Here is a 27,279-nt window from a genome sequence, read left to right on the forward strand (position 1 = left end):
CTAATTTTGTATTGTGAGTAACATAAAGTACAATTTAAATAACGCTTCATTTTATTTCACTCACTTTTATTGTTACACTGATGTTTCTAAAGCGAGTTGGAGGTAGATAACAGTGAGCAATTCTCGGAATACCTACTTCTCTCATTGAACTGTCTGTGACAGCTAAGGGGGCACCACTTGCTATCGATTATATGCGAATAACCGTTTATTATTAGTTATGGTGGAGTTATAAATTTTCATATCAAAATGTGACAATGGATTACAATAAAACTTACGTAGTAAAAAAATATGTTACATGAATTTATATGTTCTTATGATTAAAAATAGGATTATATTATAATTCTCAACATTTTAATTAAAAAAAAAAAGAATATAACATAAGTGAATATATATACATATATGTGTGAAAGTACGTACTTACATACATATGTATGATTTAATCATCAAAATCTAATATCTTGTTCCTGTTTAAACAGAGACGCGTGTGTACATACGTACATGTGTAAAATGAAAATGAGAGTGTATAATCCGCGACGCGATTGACGGTACTATCTTTAAGTCAATAAACGACTGTTTATTATAAATACGTATAATCTTATATGAATTACAATGTGCTTGTTGAGTTATAGATGCTGACGATAATCCATGTGATTATAATGAGCTACAGTTGACTTAGTTAACTGATGCTAAACACAAATATAACAGATGTGGCAACAATTATTGATGTAAACATAACCTAGTTAGTATGGCATCCCTCAAAGTTACAAAATATTTGTTTGTAGTAGTACAAACTTTTGTACAAAAATAGTACAAAAATATGTTAGATGAGAAAAATGAATGATGTAAGGAGGTTTAATGTTTTACATTACTTTTTTCATAAGTGTTACTTACAAATGCAAATGTATCTTTTTTTAAATAGAAATGCATATTTCCATATATTGATTATTATTATATTGATTATTAGGAATATTCAGTGTACAAATTAAAGATACCTTTAAAGCTATTTTAACTTTCATTTTGTCATGTATAGCAAATGAATGACAGGGAGAATATAAGTACAAGAATATTTGCCTTATTATTGTATGTAATAAGCATTTTTATTAAATTTTTGTTTAATTTTGTTCTTATTTTATTGGATTATAATGTATCATATTAAAGACAAGTGTTGAAAATATTAAACATCAAGAATAAGGGATAAAAATTAATATTTTTAATATCTATATTTGAATTATTATTGATCAGAATATACTATGTTTCAATTGATTAAATTTAATAAATATTGTTAACCTATCTATTTTTATATGTGTAAACTTTTCCCTTAAATATTTTGTAATTTCAATCTTTTAATTTTATCATGTTAAATAAATGATATCTTTGTTTTTACAGCTCTAAATTTCTTTAAGTTTATTTTTGTTGGGGTTATTTTATATACAATAAAATTGTAGTTTGCTTTTTCACTTAGACCAATTCAAATGATATATAATTTTTTAATTTTATTTATTTATTTACTACATTTTATTTGCTTTTTGTACCCCTCCCCCTAATAACTATAAGGGAGATCCATATCCTTTACAAAATGCCTTACAGTATTTTTAAACTATGTTATCAGAGAACTTCGTTTTTATTACCTTGTTCTTCAGTTTCCTTATCAACTATCCTACTTCTAATTGCTTAAGATTCTACAGGCTTCGAATGTTTCCAGGTTCTTTATTTCCTTTTACACTCCAGTACCTCATACTAATGGTGAATTTACACTTATTTTGATTTTGTATCACATTTTACTTATTTATTCTAAGGTAATTTTGGTACTCATTATGTATATAATGGTAGATTTAATGAGTATTAACTCGTTATGGTTACCATAGTTACCCTTCTATTTACAATTAAAATAACTTCTTCAAGATAGTGAACACATCTAACATATAATTGTTTAAATGAAGGTAATACATTCAAAAAACAATAATTATATATTTTCTATTAAGATTTACATATGAGAAACAATATATAACAATAGATAAATGTCATAATTTTACTATAATTATGAATTATTTTTTTATAATTTTACATTATTAAGACTGCAGTATATTATATATATATAATCTTTATTTATATGTATGTGGTATATTTAATATTTGTGCATAATTAAAAGTATATTTAGGATAAATTCTTGTATTTACTTTATGTTAATATTAGCGATAAAGTTTCCTAAAATTAAATTTTTAAAATGAAGTGATATTAATGAAATATTAAAATGTGATAATGAAATTTAGTATGAGATTGTAAATTTGCATTGCATATATTATACATATATTTAAATAATTTATAAAATAATAAGGTGCAATCTAATATTGATTTTTAAGTATTATAGAGAATTAAAAACTAAGGTTTTTATATAATTTTTTATGGGTAAAATTACACTATACATTCAATTAACTGTATGAACATGTTTACAAACATACATATCATACAAACAATTTGGAACATAATTTAATTTACAACATAATTTCTTTATTTCTGGATAGAAGTTTACTAACTCATCAGCAGAATATATAAAAAAATATAAAAATGTGCAAAAAGAAACATCACCACAGTTTGTAAAGTCTTTATCAAATAATATGATTAGCTTGAAAGATTTAGCAGATGGTACATGGTTGTGGAGAACAATCCAAAAAGAGAAAACAAATAAAAGATGTAAGAATAAAATATTAAAAACAGGAAAGCAAGAAAACAAAATGTTAACAGAAGAAAAGGTAACGTATTGTTAATTTTTATTAATATGTAAATTAAATTGCAAAGGTCTCTTTACACAAGAATATTTTAAACATAATGTTAAATATATTTAACATAATTTAAAACAAATTACACATAACTTTATTTATTATGTCAATTGTAAGGTTTGAATTTCCGTTGATTGAAATTCTGTGTATGAGGTAGAGCATCTTTGTCACAATGTGTGTTCGTGTTTCATATGAAGGTGAATCAATAATTATCCGTAACGCAGCTATAAGTTTTATTTCAATATAGATAACTTTTTCGATATATACAATCTCCTTATTTTCTATGAACATGAAAATACTTGTTCTTTCGTTACATAAGTTTTTTTGTGCCCTCAGAAGAAAAAGATTTTTAGTTGAACATTAAATCACGCATGTAATATCTTTCGTTTAATCTTGTAAATCGACGGTTCCTTAAATTCAAGTTTGAGATATTGACTCATCCTCTGTATAATTCCGATCTCGTACCTTCCGTCTATTACCTACTTGACTTATTCAAAGTTCAAAAAGAGTTTAAGTAAACTGGAGGGCTCAAAAAGACATTAATTTTCTTGAAAATTCCATGGTATGATTACGCATTTAATGTCGTTGGTAAAATTTGAGGTTTACAATGCCAATCAAATTGTTATGAGTTCATGTAGAAAACTTTGCTGAGTCACAGCGATATTGTCATTGATTTTCTATTTCAATAATTAGTAAAGAAAACCTTAAATTAATTTTTGTTGTTCTTGGTTTTATGATAGGATATGTTTTTTATCAATCAACATGATTAGACAAGTAGTTTTGAAAATACTGCATTTAATTAGTATTTAGTAATACTTAGTTAATATTATCAAATTAAATTTACAGATGTTTCAAATAACTGAAGCTGAAATTCCAAAATCATTAGAAGAGAAAATAGAAGATATATTAAAAGAAAGTAATAAGAAACCTGAGGAACTTATTAAGGAAAAGATTCATAGCAAATCAATATATTTTAAAAACTATTGTATGAATGATAGTGATTTAAATTATTATGATAATACTTATCTTGAAGCAGCAAAAGAACGTATTTCTGATAGATTGCGAAAATTAGAAGAGTTGGTTTATACAATTTCTAATTAATATGTCCGTTTCCATACATAACAATAATTTTAGAAGACAAATTTTTATTTGTAGTTTTGATGAACTAATAATGGAATTACAACTAGAAATTATTGATACTTATAAACAATTTCTTATAAAACCTTTGCGCCAGGAACATCCAATTTTAATCATACGGGCGCCTGTTCCGTGGCATCAATCTAAATTAATGGCAGGCCATTTTATGCATCATAATTTATTTATCGGAAATGAAATATTGAGAAATATTCAAAGTTTATATTTTACCAAGTAAGTATTGCAAACATAATATTTTATAATGTAACAATTTTGTATAAGACTTCGTAGATAATTGTAAAAATTAAAAGCAGTGACTATAATAAGTTTTTAATTCTATTGGAACATAGCAATCTTCGTTGGGTATTGAATATAAATGTTTACTATATTTCTAATACACTAATCGAAATATGTAGAAATACTCTTTATTGAAAATATATTTTATTTTAAATATTCATAAAATAATTTTCCTAACAAATTCAGCAAATTCTTAACATAAATATATATATATGTATGATCGGCAACGTAAATACATATGTGTCGAATATTTTTTACCACACTATGATATTCACAGTGTTATCATAATCGGTATGTCTCATTTGAACGATGTTACTTGTTAATAGCAAAAGTGACACCAGTTCGATCTCGTTTATCCATTTCTTCACTTTTCACTGCGACAAATTAATTAAAATCAATTTGATGGAGAATCAAACAAATCATACAAGGAATTATGCACTATCGTAATTAAGTTGGCTGAACAATTTAAAAAAATATTAAATTATTCCTGTAATTTCAACGAGTATCTAAATATGTATTATTGTTCGTGCAACTTTTTTCAATTTGAGCAGTCTAATTTTCTTACATTTAATTAAATTTTATTAAATCGTTATAAGGAGTGGTAAACAAAATAAGTATGTTATTAGTTAATCTATGGTCAGCAACAAAATTCTTGTCGAAATATAGGATGCAATGCGCAACTGACGCCACGGTTTTCAAGATAATAACTTGACAAAGAATGTTTTTAGTAAAAGTTAATTAGCTTTCAATCGACTATAAATGGTAATGTAAGACATTTTCGTATGATTATTTTTTTAACAAAAAGTCAAGGTCATATTGCTTTTTGCCGTTATTTCGAAAAATCATTTCAAGGTCATATTACGATAGGTAGATGAATTCGTCATGCCATCAGGTACAACAGTATGAAATCAAAAATACGTATTTTAATAAAATACAAATTTTAAAAAATCCAGATAATCATACGTGCGTTTGAGAAAGATTTAATCTGTTGAAAATTTCTAAAAGATTTATTTTTGAAGCTGTATGCTTCAAGCTTAAAAATCAATGTGTATGAAAATGATTTATTTTTTCAGATATTATGACTTAACGATCGTTAAGCTTGAAGATTTAGGAACTATCCCAATTTCAGCAAATGAAATACAGCCTAAAATGAATTTATTATGTAATAAAGCTATAGATCAACTTGTTAAGTATTGGCTGGCTGACGTTGCTGAATTTTTTTTAGAGAAGAAATACGCTTGGTCTCGTTTTATTGAGAAACATTATAATGCATCTATATCACTGATTGAAAAATATTTTAGAAGTGTAAATACTCTTTTATCTTTACAATTGCGAATGATGGTGATGAAAACGCTGAATAATATTAGAGATTTTTTTATGGAATACAGTGACGGAAATTATTTTAAGGGTGATTTTGAGGATCTAATGTTTTACAAGTAAGTGATTTATTAATATAATAATATATTCATATTAGTTTTGATAATTTCTATACATAATGATCATTAAAGTTACATTTTAGAACTCCCTTTATAACAATAACAGTAGAGCCAGAACTTGGTACAATTAAATTAAATTGTAAACCGAGTATTTTAGAAGTACGTGCAATTATTTCAGAATGTTTTGATAAAGTTATTGAAGTTGGGGCAATGATTCCAAAAATTGAAACGATTTTATTTCCTGAATTGAAGAAGCAGGAGTTCTTATTCTCTGTATCACGATATGAAGAATCGGTAAAGGAAGTGTTGTAATTTTTGATCTTTTTAATATTAAACATTCTAATCTTTATATAATTTTGTGTTTCATGTTTTTACTTTATATCCTTATTTCTTAAAATCTAGTTTTATACATATTGCTTTGTTTTATTAATTAATTTTGTATGTAATTGTTTTTAAGCTTATCTATACAATTAATTCTATTTTAAATTTAATGTCTGAAAGGTATTCATGCAAAAATAAATGAAATGATTTTTAAATCGAATAAGTAAGTAGAACTATTATTTATGGAATAATTAAATAAATATTACATATATTAGGCTGAAAGAAATGGAAAATGTCTTAATATTAATTAATACTAAAATTCTTTCGTTATATTCCATATGCTTTAATTAAGTAATTGATTCATAATATTTATGCACAGTATTTTTCTTACATATTATACTACGTTATATGTACTTAAAGCAAGGGTAGAAAGAAGAAAAATTATGCGGGTAAAAAACCAGTCAGGTATATTGCTGCACTAAGTGATAGCCCAAAAATCAGTCAGATATGCGAGATTAAGTGATAGTTCACTCAACATTTCTGTTTATTTCTAAATATACAGTATTTTCTGTTTAAGTGGGAAATCAAATATCTGAAATCTCAAATATCTCAGTATCTCAAATATCTGAAAGAATATGAATGATACGAAAAAATGTTTTACACAAAAACACATATTTTATAGTATCGAGGGAGACATACTATACTTTTATCTATTTTATCTCGCGATGATCTTGAAATGTTCTGTAAAGGTGACATTCAAATTTTTAAATGGATACTTCCATTTTTTATTACATATCCTTGTAGCTGACATTCAGACATTTTCAAAACACTACGAGCTTGTAGCGTTCTTTCGCATCATCCGCCACATATCAACTTTTGCATTCGGTAGAGCAATACGTTTTTATTCAAAACTTTTTCTTGACCCATTTAAAAAAGAAAACGATAAAAATATAATACGACGTTACCTAGGAATCTACAGGATGCCAGGAAACTGTTTGCCATGGCTTTTGGAGGTGATCCTGCATCTTCGGATCCGTGGAGAAATTGAATTGGAAGAATTGATCTTGGGCATGATTTTCACAGTCACATTTTTGGTACTCATCACGAGGAACAAAAGTTTCAAAGGAACTATATCTAGGAACTAGGTGGCAAATAATCCTCTCTGTTAGAAAAAAATATTTGGAGTTTCATTAATCCTTAAACTGATTTTATTCGTATGTTAAAGTCGGATATAACACAAATTAACAGATCTGTTCCAATTCGAAGAGATAAGATCACTTCCTAATGTCATAACATATACTTAGGTAGTTAGGTAGGCACCTCGATAACAGCTCATAAGAAATTTAATAGACACAAACGTTTCAAGTGAGCTATCATTTTCTCCCGTTCTATATATCTTAACTAGTGTATTACTTGAGGCGACGTATAATCTCTATAAGAATTGAATTTTATGAAGAATTCTATTACATTTCAAAATAATAAACCACTCGCTATTTTATGGTAGTTTTTGATATCGTATGATTAATTTCATATTTTACAAGCTCTATTCTTATTAGTTTTATCATTGTAACATGAAATAAATATTGTAGGTTTTAAGCATAATCACTGATGTACTAAATGTTGTCAGTGCTCATACGATGGGTCCACAAATTTATTTGAGATGTTACGAAGATTTTTTGTACATAATCGATGGCCAAGCTAAACGAAATTTGGACAACTTTTTTAAGATTGAACCCATGCCGTATCTACATGAATTTGAACAAAAAATAAAAAGTTATGATCAACTTAGAGAAGAAATTTCAGTGTTTCGTAACAAGGTAAACGTATAAATGATAAATATTTCGCAATAATATATCAAGTTTATGTATATTTTTAATTTTAGATTCCTCTGAACTTGGTAGAAATTGACTGCACCGTTTTAAATAACACTTTAAGGCAAATCCTTTATGATCTTCGCACAATTATTTGTAATTTCTTTGCAAATGAGTTACGATCCAATAATCGAGACTTGTGCTCTAATTTTGATATAATAGCAGAAAATATTTCAAAGATGCCTGAAAAGACGCAAGATGTTGTCGAGTTGTACAATTACTTGTGCGAGAGTCGAGATTCGACCATGTTTAATTTGAGAAGAAAATTATTGCGTTCTGTAGAATTGATTTTATTCCTTTTTAATTATCAAGCACCCACGGATGATGACATTCACTTAAATACTCGCACCATCACATGGCCGAAAGAAATGGAAACCGTAATGGACCTAGCAAACACAAGATTAAATATGAGAAAAGAATATCTCGAGGAAGTATTGCGTATAAGAAGGGATAATTTTGAACAAAAAATACATAACATGAAATTGGCAATCGATCAATTTAAGAAGAAGGATCCACCTGTACTAACTATGGAGGAGATGGAAGATGCGGTATTGGAAATTGAACATCTTTCTAAAGGGATGGAAGAGATTAGGATAGAAGTTGAAGAGATCAATGAAGAAGAAGGACTTTTAGACATGGAATTGAGTCCATACTTATTAGTTCCCACGATGTCAACGGTTGTCAATGCACTCGATACTCTATGGCATACGGTATTAGATTTTCATAAGAATTACGATAGATGGTTTAATGGTCCATTTGTTGATCTCGATGCCGAAGAAATCAAAGACGAGACTGATAATATCTGGCGCACATTATATAGGCTGGCTCGTATTCTTACTGACATTCCGGGTGCGCGAAAAATTACCGAAATGATTCGTGGAAAAGTAGAGAAGTTTAAACAATACATCCCACTTTTACAAATTATTTGTACTCCTGGATTACAGGACCGACATTGGAAGCAAATTAGCAAGGTAGTAAATGTCGATATAGTACCAACGCCCACAAGTTGTCTTTTTGACATGGTAGAACTTGGGTTATTAGTTCATATAAGTAGACTTGAAGAAATATCGTCTGCTGCTATCAAAGAACACGCGCTCCAACAAAATTTACGAAAAATGAAGGAAGAATGGACAGATGTTAAGTTTCAATTCATACTATATCGTGAAACTGGCGTTCATATATTATCCGCTGTAGATGATATTCATCAATTATTGGACGATCATATTTTGAAAGCTCAAACGATGAGAAGTTCTCCCTTTATAAAAGCTTTCGAAGAGGAGATGCAGGCGTGGGAAAATAAATTACTGCAAATGCAGGATATCATTGATCAGTGGTTAATGTGTCAAGCAACTTGGATGTATCTAGAACCGATATTTAGCAGCGAAGATATAATGCGTCAAATGCCGACAGAAGCGAAGCATTTTAGAAGGATGGATAAAATTTGGCGTAAGATCATGGCATACGCTGTCGAACATAATCGTGTACTTGATGCTACAGGTATGCTAAATATATTGCAAGAATTAACATTATGTAACTCATTATTGGAAGAAATACAGAAAGGTTTAAACGAATATCTAGAGAAGAAACGTTTATTCTTCCCAAGGTTTTTCTTTTTGTCAAATGACGAACTCTTGGAAATACTCTCTGAAACTAAGGATCCACAGAGAGTACAGCCCCACTTGAAGAAATGTTTTGAAGGTATTAGTAAATTGCGATTTACTAAAGATGAAGAAATTATTGGAATGTTATCGGATGAAGAAGAGTATGTTCCATTAAGTGGAAAGATTTACCCAGCGGATGCAAAAGGCATGGTTGAAAAATGGTTGTGTCAAGTAGAAGAACTTATGAGAACTTCCCTTCGAGACATTGCCGAGGAAAGTATTATCGCATATTTCAATACTGTTAGAGAAGAATGGATATTTTCTTGGCCTGGTCAAATTGTTATTTGTTGCAGTCAAGTACATTGGACTAGCGAAGTTTGCGAATCATTCGAAGATCATTCTACGATAGATTATTTACAGACATGTAATCATCAAATAGAAAAAACGGTCACTTTAGTAAGAGGTAGATTGGAGCCAGGCGCGAGAATAACGATAAATGCTTTGATTGTGATAGATGTTCATGCTCGAGATGTAGTACGACTGCTCATTGACAAACAAGTGACTAACATTATGGATTTTGATTGGATATCACAACTGAGATATTATTGGTTGGACAATAGTATTTTGGTCACAATAATTACGACCTCTGTAGCATACGCTTTCGAGTACCTTGGGAATACTTCAAGACTTGTAATAACACCATTAACTGATCGATGCTACAGAACTTTAATGAGTGCGTTAAAATTAAATCTTGGTGGTTCACCCGAAGGCCCCGCAGGAACTGGTAAAACAGAAACAGCAAAAGATCTTGCAAAAGCTGTCGCTAAACAATGTGTCGTTTTTAATTGTTCGGATGGACTTGATTTTCAAGCAATGGGTAAATTTTTTAAAGGACTTGCACAATCTGGAGCATGGGCCTGTTTTGATGAATTTAACAGGATAGATCTAGAAGTTCTCTCGGTGATTGCTCAGCAAATTTTAACCATTCAGATGGCTATAAGTTTACAATTGGAGAAATTTATGTTTGAGGGTACAGAGATTAAATTAAATCCCACTTACTATGTTATCATAACGATGAATCCTGGTTATGCTGGACGTCAAGAACTTCCTGATAATTTAAAAGTTCTTTTCCGTACAGTAGCAATGATGGTACCTGATTACGCTATGATAGGAGAAATTACTTTATATTCTTTCGGTTTCATAGACGCCAAGAATCTCGCAGAGAAGATAGTTCATACGTATAAATTATGTTCTGAACAATTAAGTTCACAAAATCATTATGATTATGGCATGCGAGCTGTAAAAACCGTGCTTACTGCTGCTGGAAATTTGAAGTTGAAATATCCCATGCAAAATGAATCTGTTTTGATTCTTCAAGCGATCATTGACGTCAATCTTCCGAAATTTTTGGCTCAAGATATTCCTCTATTTAATGGAATATACACAGATCTTTTCCCTGATACCAGTTTACCAGAACCTCATCGCGAGGAATTAATAGAGTTAATTAGAATTGTTTTGAAGAAACGAAATCTTCAAGCCACGCCTTGGTACATGGAAAAAATAATCCAAATTTATGAGATGTTGTTGGTACGTCATGGTTTGATGATCGTAGGTCGTACATTAAGCGGAAAAACCCAAGCGTATCAAGTTTTGGCCGAAGCTTTGGGTGAGTTAGCTGGTAAAAGACGCGCTACTATGAGAGAATTTTCAACGATTTATAAGATTATTAATCCAAAGGCTATTACTTTGGATCAGTTATACGGTAGTTTTGATCCAGTATCGCACGAATGGAGCGATGGTGTCTTAGCAAACATTTTCAGGGAATTTGCACAAGCTATATCGCCCGAACGGAAGTGGATAGTTTTCGACGGACCTGTTGATGCTATATGGATTGAAAGTATGAATACGGTGCTTGATGATAATAAGAAACTCTGTCTGATGTCTGGAGAAATTATACAAATGTCACATAAAATGAATATGATGTTTGAACCAGCCGATTTGGAACATGCTTCACCAGCTACTGTCAGTAGATGTGGCATGATTTATATGGAACCATCTCAACTTGGTTGGAATGCATTATTTGATTCATACAAAACATACCTTAAAAATAAGTTACTTATCGAACAATATGAGTTAATTATTGAATTGATCGAATGGTTGACAGAGCCAATTCTGTATTTTGTACAGTATTATTGTAAAACATTTGTGGAAGCGTCAGATCTTCATATGTTCTTAGTAAGTAGAAATATATTTCTATTTACAATTCTATTTCTATTTAAATAATATATTTATTATATTTCATATATATCATATATTATAAATCATAATTATATTATTATTATATATCATATATTATAAATATATAGAAATATATTTCTATTTCTATTTCTATTTAAGTAGAAATATATTTCTATTTACATTAATTGTATGGTAGATGCGTTCTTAACCTCTTCTCAAATAATAGATATATATATACAGAATTGTAACATTATATATATGTAAACTATTTATAATATGTTTAATATTTATTGAGATCAACGATTGATATAACGCCTGAAAGTAGCAAAAAAGTTATACTGTTCTACAACTTAAGCGAATTGCACATGTTCCGTTGTGCGTTATAGGAGTTATTTATTATATTGATTGAATACTCCATCTTTTTTAAACATGCTTCTTTTTTTGTTGAAATTCCATCTTTAATTATTCTTATAACGAATCTCTAATATGTTATTATTGTTGAGAATTGTGGATCTTGATGGCCGAAATATTGTTATGGAAACATTAAATTTACACTGGGCATTACTATTAACGTAGACACATATTTATTTTATAAACGATTTCTAGAATATTCATCGATACACATTTGCACGCGTCTCAGCTCTTTCTTCCATACCCGATCTTTTGTAGACTGTTAACCGACCGAACTGTTTACATTCGTCTGTTTCTCAGTCACCGCGCACACACATATCTCCACACGCTGATATCCACATACAAACATCTCCACTACGCATTCGACCTAGTCCAGCACAAAAATTATACATATCTCAATAATTATATTAATAGCATTAAAATGCTAAAAGTATAAATTGGTAAAAATTAGACTAGACTTTATAGATCTTGAAATTCAGATCAGGATTTAATATATATTATTATAACTATTTATTTTAGTCTTTTACAAAACTTTTCACTGCAATGCTGGATGGAGAAACACAAGTTAGCACAGTTTGGCTTCAATGTGTTTTATTATTTAGTATGATTTGGGGAATGTGTTCAACATTAACGAGCGATAGCAGAAAGGCTTTTGACGTTTATTTAAGAAAATTATCACTTGGAAATGTCGAAGAATATCCTAAACCAAAAGCTTTTAAATTGACGAAACAGCAGCTTTTCCCTGATAAGGGAACCGTTTACGATTGGATATACGATAAAAGAAATAATGGATGTTGGATACCATGGATGGACACAGCATTACAAGTATTAAATATTTTAATAAACATTATTTCAATTCTTCTTCTTCCTTTTTGCAGTACTACGTTACATTTGTAAAATGTCTCAAGCATAATACAGATAGGCTTTTTGTGTTTCGTAATGACTGAATTGAAGTATAAATGCATTATTTTCCCAAAATAATTACAAAATATTAATGTAGTCTAATAACTATTTTTAACATTAGAAGGTTTTGGCATGGAAATATTGTCATATTCATGAAGCAGTTTATTAATTTCAAAAATATTACAATTGTTTAATATGAATAATTATTTTTCTTTTAATAATAGTTATGATCTTATTACTTATTATTATTTCATTTGATCTATTAAATTTGTATGATCTTTTGTCACATTAGAATAGTTCATAATTCGATCATCAAATGTTATAAAAATATTTACTATAAACATAGAGAATAATTTTTCTTGATGCTTAAAATAAAAACGATACTGTTATTCTAAATATATAATCCACAATAACATTCCAAATGAATACTTTGTAAATTTCTATTTATTTCTGAATAGATTTTACTGTAAGAGGCAAATTTAATGTCAATTTGTGTGCCTAATTCATCTTTTTTTGTATCTTAGGCGTCTTTATTACCGGATGTAAAATCAAATGGATTAATTATCCCAACGACTGAAGTAGTAATTCAGTATTTCTTTATCAGAAATCTTCTACATAGAGCAATACCTATTTTATTTGTTGGGCCAACTGGCACCGGCAAATCAGTTATTGTATTAAATTATTTGCAGTTTCTACCTAGACAAAAATATATAGAGAATATTGTAAACTTCAGTGCTCGTACCACTGCTGCTCAAACCCAAGAGATAGTGATGTCTAAGTTAGATCGTAGAAGGAAAGGTGTATATGGCCCACAAATGGGAAAGAAGTGCGTAATATTCGTTGACGATCTAAGTATGCCGCAGGTAGAACAATACGGAGCTCAACCGCCAATTGAACTCATCCGTCAATGGGTGGATCATGGGCACTGGTTTGATTTAAAAGATACGACAATGTTATACTTAGTGGATATGTTTCTAATTTGTGCTATGTTGCCACCCGGAGGCGGTTCCAACATGGTCACATCCAGATTAACTCGGCACATGCATATAATTGGTATCGACTTTTTTGAAGAGGTGACAATGACCAAAATCTTCTCCTCGATTCTTGATTCACACTTTGCAAAGGGATTTGTACCAGAAATTTCAAGATTAGGAAAAATGATTGTAAATGCAACGATGGATATATTTCTCAACGCGATAAAAACCTTTCTACCTACTCCAGCAAAAAGTCATTATACTTTTAATTTGCGTGATTTCAGCCGGGTTATTAAGGGTATACTTTTGGTACCAGCCTCTAAAATGAAGGACCCGGATAAACTAATTAGACTATGGGTTCACGAAGTGTATAGAGTTTTCCATGATAGACTGGTGGATGATAACGATCGAGAAATATTGTTTGAAATGGTTCAGTATACTTGTTACGATCAGTTACGACAACCGCTGGGAAAAGTGCTTAACAGACTATTACAAGAAGGAGAAACAATAACAAGTTCTCACATGCGTGACCTCTTCTTTGGTAATTATATAGAACCCGATGCTGAACCGAAAATATACGATGAAGTGGTAGATCTTGAAGATTTACAACAAAAAATGGATTATTATTTAACAGAGTACAATATGCTTTCTAAGACACCTATGTCGTTAGTTTTATTCAGATATGCTATTGAACACGTTTCTCGCACTTCGCGAATATTGCAACAAGAAAGTGGAAATGCTCTTCTAATAGGAATAGGTGGATCGGGTAGAAGTTCGTGCGCTAAATTGGCAACTAACATGTGCGAATATATTATGTATCAGATTGAAATTACTACGACTTACGAATTTTCGGAATGGCGAGAAGACCTAAAAAAGTTGTTACTACGTGTCGGGTGCGATGGAAAATCTACTACATTTATTTTTGGCGATCATCAAATAAAGGATGAATCTTTCGTCGAAGATATAAATATGGTTTTAAACACTGCCGATGTACCAAATTTATACGATACTGAAGAAAAGGCTGAAATTTTAGATAAAATGACGAATATAATGCATAGCATTGGTGGAAGAAAAGTTGAAATTACTCCTATGATTCTTTACAACTTATTCCTTGAGAGGATAATAAAAAACCTTCACTGGATTTTAACAATGTCTCCGATAGGAGATAAGTTCAGAAATCGCTTGCGAATGTTCCCCTCACTGATAAACTGCTGTACTATCGATTGGTATACAGTTTGGCCTGAAGATGCCCTAGAAAAGGTAGCACGAGTATCATTGCAAAATGTTAACATCAGTATGGATTTACGAGAAAAATGTGTTTACATGTCTAAAAAGTTCCATATAAGTATCGCATTGGCTAGTGAAGATTATTATAAGACACAAGGTAGAAGATACTACATAACACCGACGAGTTTCTTAGAACTTATTAAATCGTTTTGCAGGCTATATGATCAAAAAATCAAAGAAATTACCGAGCAACAAATGCGGTATGAAATGGGATTAGAAAGGTTGGATTTCGCAGCAGAACAAATAGCGGTTATGAAACAGGAACTTCAAGCCTTGCAACCTAAATTACTGGCACAATCCGAGTTAAGCAATAAGCTTATGGTTAGAATAGAGCAGGATACTATCAACATTGAAGCAAGAAAGGAGATTGTAGGCGCAGAAGAAGCTTTAGCAAACGAAGCTGCAGCTGCTGCACAGGCTATAAAAGATGATTGCGAAAGCGACCTAGCCGAAGCTACACCTGCATTAGAAGCTGCTTTAACTGCGCTGGATACCTTGAAACCTGCCGACATTAGTATTGTGCGATCAATGAAAAGTCCACCAGCGGGCGTAAGATTAGTAATGGAAGCTATTTGCGTTTTAAAAGGAATCAAACCTGAAAAAGTTCAAGATCCAGCAACTGGTCGAGTTGTGGAAGATTACTGGCCAGCTTCTATAAGGATATTGGGTGATATGAGATTTCTCGAGAGTTTGAAAAACTTTGATAAAGACAACATACCACCGGCATACATGAAAATAATTCGTGAAAAATTTATAAATGACAGGGGTTTTCAACCAGAAGCTATTAAAAAGGTTTCCACGGCATGTGAAGGTCTTTGCAAGTGGGTACGAGCGATCGAAGTTTATGATCGAGTGATTAAAGTCGTTGCTCCGAAACAAGCAATGCTGGCAGAAGCTGAAGCCGCCCTTGCTAAACAAATGGAGGCTTTAAACGCTAAGAGAGCCCTTCTTCAGGAAGTTACTCAGAAGTTACAATCGCTCAATGACGAATTTGCCGAGTGCATGAGAGAGAAGAAGAAACTCGAAGATCAAATTGATTACTGCAAGAAAAAATTAGATAGAGCTGAAAAATTGCTAAGTGGTTTAAGCGGAGAGAAAAATAGATGGCAAGAAACAGCTACGATATTAGGTGCAAGCCTTAATAATGTTATTGGCGACGTTTTATTGTCCTCAGGAGTAGTCGCATATTTTGGAGCCTTCACAATAGAGTACAGAAATAAATTAATCGCAGAATGGCACAAATCTTGTGTAGAAACAGCAATTCCATGTGGAAGAAAGTTTAATTTGATTGATATCTTAGGTAAGCAAGTAGAAATTAGAGCATGGATCATTTTCGGTTTACCGGCAGATAACTTTTCTGTGGAAAATGGAATAATTGTAAAAAACGCTGATCGATGGCCACTTATGATCGACCCGCAAAATCAAGCAAACAAATGGATAAAAAATATGGAGAAAGAAAATAATTTATCAGTTATTAAACTTTCTGATCCAAATTATGTGAAAATAGTGGACACTTGTATACAGCTTGGCACACCTGTTTTGTTGGAAAATATTTTAGAAGAAATAGATGCGATATTAGAACCTGTGCTTCTTAAAAATATTTACAAAGAACGTGGTATCTTATATATGAAGTTTGGTGAAAACATAATTGAATATAATTCTGATTTTCGATTTTATATTACGACGCGTTTAAGGAATCCGCATTATTTACCAGAAGTAGTCGTGAAAGTAACATTATTAAATTTTATGATTACACCTCAAGGACTTCAGGATCAGTTACTAGGTATAGTCGTTGCTAAGGAATTACCCGTACTGGAAGAACGCAAGAATCAGTTGATTATAGAAGGTGCAAAGAATAAAAAGATATTGGAGGAAATAGAGGATAAAATTTTAGAAGTTTTATCTGCTTCGGAGGGCAATATTTTGGAGGATGAAACAGCAATTACAATATTGTCAACTTCGAAAACACTGGCGGAAGACATCGAAGCTAAGCAAGAGGTAGCTGCTAAAACAGCTATAGAAATTGATAATGCTCGTAACGAATATAAACCTGTTTCGAGGCACGGGTCTGTTCTGTTCTTCTGTATTTCCGAATTGGCAAACATTGATCCTATGTACCAGTATTCTTTACCGTGGTTCATTCATCTCTATGAAATGTCAATAGCAAACAGTGAAAGGAGTGAAAATCTAAATAATCGAATAAAAAATTTAAATACATATTTCACAGCTAGTATTTATAGAAACGTGTGTCGTTCTTTATTTGAAAAGGATAAATTGATATTCTCTTTTGTTCTGTGTGGTGGTCTTTTACGTGCTGATAAAAAGATAGACGAAGAACTTTGGACATTTTTGTTGGCAGGTGACGTAGCTCTAGATAATCCTTACCCTAATCCTGGCACTCCTTGGTTAACTGATAAATCTTGGAATGAAATAGTTAGAGCTACAAATTTACCTGAACTTGGAAAGCTACAACAATCTTTTGAAACACAAACGTTATATTGGAAGGCTTATTATGACTCATCTAATCCTCAGGAGGAATCTTTTCCATATCCATTCCAAAATGAGGGAGAAAATTTAAAGAAGCTAATTATACTTAAATGTATAAGACCAGATAAAATTGTGGCTGCTGTGCGAATGTTTGTTATACATAACATGGGACAGTCTTTCGTAGAACCACCACCATTTGATCTTCAAGCATGTTATAGCGATTCTAGTAACGTAACCCCTCTTGTTTTTATTCTTTCTCCTGGATCTGATCCAATGGCTGGCTTAATTAGATTTTCAGAAGATTATGGAATACCAAAAGAGAATTTGATGTCTATATCATTGGGACAAGGTCAAGGTCCAATAGCAGTGAATATGATAGATAGAGGAATAAAAAGAGGAGAGTGGGTAGTACTTCAAAATTGCCATTTGGCAGTGTCTTGGATGAAAGAATTGGACAGAATTTGCGATGAAATAATTATACCAGAAAATACGCATTCCAAATTTCGATTATGGTTAACCAGCTATCCATCGAAGGATTTTCCAATCTCTATTTTACAAAATGGGGTTAAAATGACTAATGAACCACCAAAAGGATTGAAGAATAATCTACTGAGGAGTTATTTGAATGATCCCATATCAGACACGAAGTTCTTTAACAGTTGTAATAAAATAAGTGAATGGAGGAGCCTCCTTTTTTCTCTATGCTTCTTTCATGCTGTTGTTCAAGAAAGACGTAATTTTGGCCCATTAGGCTGGAATATACCATATGAATTTAATGAATCAGATCTCCGCATTAGTATGTTACAACTCCAGGTAAGATAATGTAAAGTAAATCCCTACTCTTTATGTATAATAGAACATTTTTCATTCAAAAGAGTAAAATTCATATGTTGAAATTCTGCTCTGTTTGGAACAGAAACAAATATATTACGTATTATTTTAAATAAATTCGCTTGTTTTATATTTCTTTTAATTATGATCTTGTTATGATCAAAAAATTATTGTATAACGTCTAAATCTTTTAGTTGTGAAGGACAAACACTTGTGAGATTCATTATTGTTATAATGGATCAATTTGCATTTTACAATTCGAAGATTAAATTAACATTGTATAATAATTGTAAATGCCTCGCAAAAAAGCAATCTTTATGCATTTTTTATTCATATTTATATTCATATTTATATATTTTTATTTATATTAATTCACAGTATGTAATTAACAATAATCGATAAAGTAGTTTTTCTATTCGTCACTATAAAATACTGTATTAAATGTTAAATGTGTATATTATTATATTTTGTGGTATTATCATACAAGCTGATATTGACATGGTGGTACAACTGAAAATAGTTCGACTATATGAAAAAATAAGTCCAAAATGTAAAGCGATACTTTTTCGTGTAGGATTTCATTTTCGAATAAATCGACGTTGAATATACGCCAAGTACGCGTACATTTACCTACGCACCATTTCACTTACTCCTATCTCTAATGGATATTACTTCAAAGTTTGTATCGTTTTTGCATTCGAACATTTGATACAAAATTTTGTACAAAAAGATATTACTGACTTCGAAATGTACTAAAATTTAATTAAAAAAGTAATTTCTATTTTATTTATACTTTATTTAGACACATATTCAATAATGATTAGAATTACTCACTTACTTGCTAAACATAGCATATTACATATATTGCAATCTAATCGAAGGTTATCAAAATATCGTAAAACGCTAATGCTTAATGGAATTATATGTACATCAAACTTGTCACTAAATTAAGATACAATCAATGCAATTATTGATGTTACAATTAGAAATGTATATTTGTTTGTATTTTTAATTTCCCATCTTCGAATAGGTAGGAATATATTTAATATGCTATGTTTGGTAAGTAAATGAGTAATCTTAGTCGTTATTGAATATGTGTCTAAATAAAATATAGGTAAAATACTTTGTACTTTTTAGCGCATTTCAAAGTCAGTAATATCTTTTTGCACAAAATGTTTTATCAAACGTTCGGATGCAAATCCCACACAGACTTTGCAATAATATCCATTGGAAGTAGAAGTGAGATCGTACATAGGCAACTGTACGCGTATTCGGCAAATCGTTAATGTTGATTTATTCGGAAATGACATTATGTTACGAAATGAAATAACGAATATTACACGAAAAAAATATGGCTTTACATTTTCAACTTATTCTTTCATGTAGATCCACACTCTTTTCGGTTGCACCATCAGGTTGGTATCACTTTATACAGGGTGATTGGCAACTGGTGATACAAGCGGAAAGGGGGTGATTCTACGTGAAAAAAGAAGTCGAAAATATAGAATAAAAATTTTTCGTTTGAGGCTTTGATTTCGAGAAAATCGACTTTGAATTTTCGCTCGGTACGCGTGCACTTTATCACGTCTCGTTATAACGGATCTCACTGTAGATCATTGTCTCGATTGACGTTATGTTGGTAAACACTTCCAATGTGTTAGAAAGTGTTTATAGAAATTTAATTAGAAGAGCAGAAGTATGTGTTCGGTAGAATGGGCAACATTTTCAGCAATTTTTGTAATAATAAACTATATGATTACTTCATATTATTTCATTATGTATTCCTAATTTTCCATTACGGTAAAAACAAACTTAAACTGCGATAATATCCATCGAGACAACGATCTACAGTGAGATCCGTTATAACAAGACCTGATAAAGTGCACGCGTACCGAGCGAAAATTTAAAGTCAATTTTCTCGAAATCAAAGCCTCAAACGAAAAACTTTTATTCTATATTTTCGACTTCTTTTTTTGCGTAGAATCGCTCCCTTTCCGCTTGTACCGCCAATTACCAACCACCCTGTATATTGAAGTTTTTTTTCCTTATATATTAGCTCTTTTTAAATGATTATGAGCAAGTACCGTTTGATGCACTTCTCTATTTAACGGGTGAATGTAATTACGGTGGCCGTGTAACTGATGATAAGGATAGACGTTTGATGAATTCATTATTGAAACAATACTACAATGAGGAAGTTATTACCGATTCACAGTAAGTTTTATGAATACATCTAGATATTTAGAATACGATAAATTCATAATCTATTAATTTACTTCTTTACGTTATTACATTAAATACTTTATCATTTGTAATGTATACGCGTATTTCTTATTTATATGTATTATGTTTATTAACTTCGATCTTACATCTATGAAATGGACTTCAGTTTTCAAATCCTTTAACTAAATCTTATCTTATACGTACATACAAATATATATCATTTACACATTTTCCAACTCATTTTCTTTGTTGAAAATTACATACAAAATTGCATACAGTAATCTTCTCTTCTTTTTTTTTTTTTTTATTTAATTTGTACTTTACAATTTGAGATTTGGTAAATGTTTCTAAGTTTATTGCTAAATAACATGTGGATGGCTACCCCCAACGAGATACCGTCTTCGAGTTTGTCTATTTTATTTCGTATACACCAATGTCCAGTTCTGCCCGAGCAGTCGAGCTGAACAGACGTGACAAACTGTGCTTCAGTGAAAGTGTGACAAGCAGTGAATTTAGGTAGACAAAACGACAACGAACACTGCCAGATGGTTAAAGCTCCAAAATGCAACAACAAAATCAATGTAACAAACAAAGGTGAAATATACTACATAAATAAAGCTACAAATACGTTAAACAGAAAACAACCAATTAACAAAGAACAGGAAAGCTCACCTGTAAAAGAAATGGGAATGTTGCAAAAGCACGAAAGAAACAGCTATAATGACGAACTATCATATCAAGATGAACATTGGAAGGTAGGAGCAGCACACAAAAAGCGTAAATAATACCAGGCACAAGCGCTATGAAAATTTCCGGTACGGAGAAACAACAGTAGCTACAAGACATCCCACACCGAAATCCATTCACTTCACCGATAGAAGACGTAGATCCGGACCAAAAAGAAAAAGCCACCACTCATATAGTTAAACCATCACCGATCTAAATTGATGCCCAAATAATAGATCTCCCAATTGAACTATTGAACAATACTGCTGGAAAAGAAAACTTCAGTATAAAGTAATTAAAACCGGAACAAGTAAAAGTGCAAACAAAAACTCCGGAAGTATTTAGAAAAGTGACGCAAGCATTAACCCTTAGAGTACTATGGGCGCGTATATGCGTCTGGCGAAAGCTATCGGCGTGGACTAAGGACACATATATGCGTTTTCTGTAAGTGCCCGGCATGGACTAAGGACGCGTATATGCGTTTGTCAATTTTTCCGAACACCTACGCAGAAGTAATATTATTACGTTTGTGTGAGATAAATATAAATGCATTCCTTAATAACGGCAGTAAACAAATGCCAATAATGCCTCGTTATAACAGTTGTCTACCTGTTTCGCGGACAGTCGCATCTAATTATCAAGAAGAAAATGTGTTGTTTGTATGAAAAATAAGAGAATGCAGAAAATGCGATGTCGGATTATGTATCGATAATTGTTTTGAAATTTTTCACACACAACTGAATTATTAACTCGTGTTATATTTACTAAATTTAGATTTCTAGTTTATTGTTTTCTAGTTTATTACCCAAATTCTAGTTTATTGTAAATTTCAATGTTTATAATAAATAATTAATACTAAAAAATAACGCTCTTGAATCATTTAATCTCGTGCAAAAGAATTACTATAACTTATTACGATTTGCGCTTTGAATAGTCAATCAACAGAGTTCAGTCTAACGAAAAAGTATTCCGTCCACAGAAATCGTCAGCGCTAGCCGCGCGTCGTCCGTACGGACCGCATAGGCCACGAATATTCAGCACTCTAAGGGTTTTAAAGGAGAAAAACGCTGGGTATCATTCCAGCTCAAAACAGAACATAGCTACAAAATAGTAATTAGAGGGCTACACCCAAGGACAAACACAAAAATATATGTGAGGAATTAGCAAAAATTGGACACCAAGCAAGAACAATAAATATAACCAGATACGATATGAAACAGCCATTGCCACTGTTTCTAATAGAACTTGAACCCAAAGCTAATAACAAAGAAACCTTTTACATTAAAAAAATCCTAAACGCAATAGTCGGACACACCTAGTCAGGCACAATAATTCAGAAACAGCAGTCACATTATTACAAGAGCATATCACAAAAATAGAGAAATGGCTACAAGATAAACAAATAAAAGCAAACTCCAGTAAATGCAGCCATATTACATTTACATGCAACCACATTACATTTACACTACGAAAACGGAAACCACCAAATATCCAATTGAATGGCACGCACATAAGACAAACAAGGGAAGTTAAATGCCTAGGACTGCACTTAACACACAACTTACATGAAAGCAACATACTAAATTAATTAGAGACAAAATACGGACAAAAAGAAGACAGATGCACTGGCTAACTAGTCGAAACTCTAAACTCAACATGAAAAACAAACTAAAAATTGACGACTAGAGTCGCTACAATCGAAAATACTCAGAACAATAGTCAATGCCCCATGATATGTCAGAAACGAGGATCTAAAAATACCAACGATCAAAAAAGAAATCGGCAGATACGCAAAAAAAAATACAAGAGAAGAACGGCAACACATCCAAACCAGCTGGCTGCTCTCATAAATAGAAGACTAAAGAGAAAACAGCTCACTGATCTCACTAAAGAAATAAAATAGACAAATTCAAAGATAGTATCCCACTAGGGGTAGCCATCCACGTGTTAATTAGCAATAAAGCTGGAAAAATTTATCGAATGCCCATCTGGACAAATTGTAAAGTACAAATTAAATAATAATAATAATAAAAAAAAATAACTAATGACCAAAACTTTTCGCTTTCCACTGCCAACCCTCCTACCCATCCTCTTCTAAATAAGATCTTCCTCTATATCGTCTATAAACGTTATGAGTAACGTTGAACATAGAGCTGTCTGAGCCCTGTCTGATACGCTCGTGTGTCTAGAATTCTTCCGAGAGCTTATTGTTAATTGTTCCCCTTATTGGCGCAAATGGTTTCTTCATAAATTTTTGTAATTCTTTCAATGAGTCCTTTACTTATACCTCTTATCTCCATGACCTGCCAAAGCTTCCCCTTGCCTACCTTGTCAAAAATCGCCTTTAGGTCCTCGAAGAACGCATAAATCTTGCTCCTCCGTTAATTTATTATTTAGTAAAAACGCTTCTAATTTTTCATACAGTGATAAGATTAAAATGGTGAGATATTATTTTCAAAAGTACAAAATGATTCACATAAAGCGTTATAAGCCGTTTTCATAGAAGGCATAGCAGATATCGACTAACCTTTTTTCATTTCAGTGATACGAGAGAGCTGCTTATAATTATTTGAGGAACAAGAGATGTTTCTGAGATGACCACTAGGAGTCAACAAAATCCTTCCTTATTTTTTAAAAATGAAATACCATATTCTGTTCATTTAGATCTTATGAAACTGAATAAAATTTACTTGAAACATTTGTCGTTACTTTGCATAATTAAAGATGTATGACAGAAGGAATATCTGAAGGGGAACTACATGGAGACGTCAAAGAGTAATTAAAATAGACGTATTCTGAAGAAAAATTAAATTTATTAAGTATTCAAAATAATGACCATTCATTTCTAAACATTCATAAGTTATGAGTACAACACCTACAATAGAAAAAGATGCAAAGAGAAGAACATCACACATAGAGTAAACAAGTGTTTAGTAATGAACGGTTACTATTTCAAATACTTAATAAAATGAATTTTACCTCAGAATACATCTATTTTAATTACCCTTCAATGCATTGGCGTAGTTTCTCTTTAAGATCTTCCTTCTGTTATAACTCTTTAATTATGCAGAATAACGATAAATGCTTTAATTAAATGTTATTCAGTTTCATAAGAGCTACCTAAATGAACAGAGTATAATATTCCACTTTTAAAAAATTAAGGAAGACTCTTCTTGACCTCTAGTAGTTGTTCGGAATTTAGAGTGGTTGTTGGTTACGTCCCATGACTCTCTACATAAACCAGACTTTATCCCTCGGGCAAGATGGCCACCAGGTGTCTAAACATCCTTATCGCGGACTTTCAATAATCTTAAGGCTCCATCATAAATTTTAGCATTTTTTATAGTGAAGATCCTGAAGATCACACACGTATCTTTTAAGTTGAAGCATTCCTTTGAGTTATAGTCCATTCCGAGAAAACACGGGATAGTGGGTTTTGCCCATGTACTATACCATCCACGAGCGATCTTCGATTGGGAGCGGCCAGCACCCATTCTTTCAACCAACCAGCCTTTCCCTTATTCAATTAGCAGCAATGATCGTTGCCCTCATTTTCCTAACCAAGAGTGCCATCAACGAATCTGCTTGTTCCGTACTTCCATCACTAGTTTTCCTCCGCGACAGCACCATCACCGAAGGACATTAGTTTTTCAATGTTCAATCGGTCAACATCTTAACTTGCTAGTGATTCTCTTCGCGTTATACTAAACAGTGCAAATAAATCAACTAAACATAACATTACTCTGCATCTTTAATCTACCTCCACCTTGAGCGTTAATAGCGTTCACGGTTCATGATATCAACCGATCAGTTGCAACCTGACTGATCGCCAATTAGTTGAGAATTCGCACCATATGGCCACTCCAAATTCCGAACATACTTGAACGGTTACGTTTAAAAGTTGTAACGTGTGTAATTACGTCTAGTACATTCGGAAAGGATGTAGATCTACAAGAGTGCGATTGTGTACAGACTATCTTAACTTCTAATTACTCTACATATTCTACTGGTTTATTGTCGACTATTGCTGTCTGTTTCGTTGTAGTTCTAGAGCTTCTGATTTTCTCGAGTAGACTGTCTCGTTCACATTTACACTTATCAATGTCGATGATTGATCTTTAAAGTCGGATCCAATGTTGCAAGTTGTCTCAAATAGTCGTTAGATTCCATTACTTTCCATCGAGATAAAGGACTAAGATGGTTGCTAAATTTTGTAAACCCGATGTTCCTTTACTTTTCCTTTTTCCAATTTTCCTTTACTATAGATACATATATAAAATGAACAATCAACACACTTGAATTCAATTTTTTGAGAGCAATTAAAATCTTTATATACACCGTGATAGATAAGATATCCTATATAAACTTGTGTACTTATATATTTTTAATACAGGTATTGCTTTACACCAAGTTGTACATATCGTCTACCAGAAAATACAGATTATCACGGCTGTCTAGAATATATTCGTAATCTGCCAATTATCCAACACCCAGAAGTATTTGGTTTACATGAAAATGCAGATATAACAAAAGATAATCAGGAATCATTGCAACTACTTAGAGGGACTCTATTAACTCAACCACATATTACTAGTGTGGGAGTTGAGAGAGATATCGACGATGTGGTTTACGGTCTATGCGATGACATTTTATCAAAATTAACGTTGCGATTTGATATTTTAGAAATTTCTAAAAAATATCCAGTGCTCTATATAAATAGTATGAATACGGTTCTCCGTCAAGAACTCATTAAATTTAATAACCTCGTTGATACGATTAAAACTACTTTAGTAGATGTACAAAAAGCCATTAAAGGATTGGTTCTAATGTCATCTGAGTTGGAAGAAGTTTTTCTCAGTATGAGTATTGGTACAGTGCCAGTTACTTGGAGTAAAAGATCTTATCCTTCGCTAAAATCACTCGCAAGTTATATTAATGACTTATTAGACAGATTAGCATTTTTCCAAGACTGGATAGATCATGATGCACCAACTGTGTTTTGGATATCTGGCTTCTTCTTTACTCAATCTTTTCTTACGGGTGTCTTGCAAAATTATGCCCGTAAAAATAAAATTCCAATCGATAGATTAGATTTTCAATTTGAAGTAACTCAGTTTGAAACTCATGTAAGAACAGCACCACCTTATGGAGTTTACATAAGGGTAAGACTTTCGGCTAAGTATTATATCACTCAGAAATAGAGTAATAGAAATTTAATAACCTTTGTATAACATTTCTTTATGCTGATAGAACATATTTATAAAATTGGCATATAATAATAATAATATATATAAATAAACAATTGTTCTAAGAAAATTTATTTGAATTTTTAGGGTCTATATTTAGAAGGAGCAAGATGGAATAGGCAGTTACAAGAAATTGATGAATCTGAACCAAAGATAATGTTTGATCTCCTTCCTGTAATGTGGTTGAAACCTGGTATAAAAGCTGAATTTATTATTGAATACGTATATCATTGTCCTGTATACAAAACAAGCGAAAGACGTGGCGTTTTGGCTACTACTGGTCATTCTTCCAATTTTGTATTATATATTTTATTACCAACACACGTTGACGAGTCTCACTGGATTAGAAGAGGAGTAGCTTGCTTGTGTCAACTTGATGATTAAATTATTAAAAAAATATATTATTTCCTACATCAATCTTATATGTAGATGTCAAAATAATATTACATTTAAGAACTATGTATATGAAAATTTTTAATAAAATTTTTACAAAAGATACAATTCTATTCAAAAGTC

General features: G+C 31.5%; 1 protein-coding gene across 7 annotated transcripts; it reads left to right on the forward strand.

Moving 5' to 3' along the window:
* The first annotated feature begins 268 nt into the window (after positions 1–268).
* On the forward strand, positions 269–27,259 carry LOC100643212 (dynein axonemal heavy chain 3). Of its 7 annotated transcripts, XM_048410005.1 has the most exons (15): positions 269–409; positions 477–545; positions 630–1,940; positions 2,523–2,750; positions 3,624–3,853; positions 3,933–4,145; positions 5,282–5,644; positions 5,728–5,938; positions 7,555–7,782; positions 7,848–11,672; positions 12,606–12,911; positions 13,514–18,550; positions 20,625–20,782; positions 25,911–26,679; positions 26,851–27,259. In XM_048410005.1, exons 3-15 carry the CDS (start codon positions 1,935–1,937, stop codon positions 27,145–27,147), a joined length of 11,871 nt encoding a protein of 3,956 aa, XP_048265962.1. In that variant the 5' UTR covers positions 269–409; positions 477–545; positions 630–1,934; the 3' UTR covers positions 27,148–27,259. The 7 variants fall into 7 exon arrangements, with proteins under 7 accessions (XP_048265962.1, XP_048265963.1, XP_048265965.1 ...); XM_048410006.1 differs by having other exon boundaries at positions 477–1,940; XM_048410008.1 differs by lacking the exons at positions 20,625–20,782; positions 26,851–27,259 and having other exon boundaries at positions 25,911–26,035.
* The last annotated feature ends 20 nt before the right edge of the window (positions 27,260–27,279 follow it).

Source organism: Bombus terrestris, chromosome 11, assembly GCF_910591885.1.
Source record: "Bombus terrestris chromosome 11, iyBomTerr1.2, whole genome shotgun sequence".
Classification (NCBI taxonomy): Eukaryota; Metazoa; Arthropoda; class Insecta; order Hymenoptera; family Apidae; genus Bombus; species Bombus terrestris.

Coding starts and splice junctions, on each gene's coding strand:
- LOC100643212 (XM_048410006.1), top strand. Junction 20,783..25,910: donor GAAGTTATTACCGATTCACA/GTAAGTTTTATG, acceptor TTTTTAATACAG/GTATTGCTTTACACCAAGTT. Junction 26,680..26,850: donor CTTATGGAGTTTACATAAGG/GTAAGACTTTCG, acceptor TTGAATTTTTAG/GGTCTATATTTAGAAGGAGC.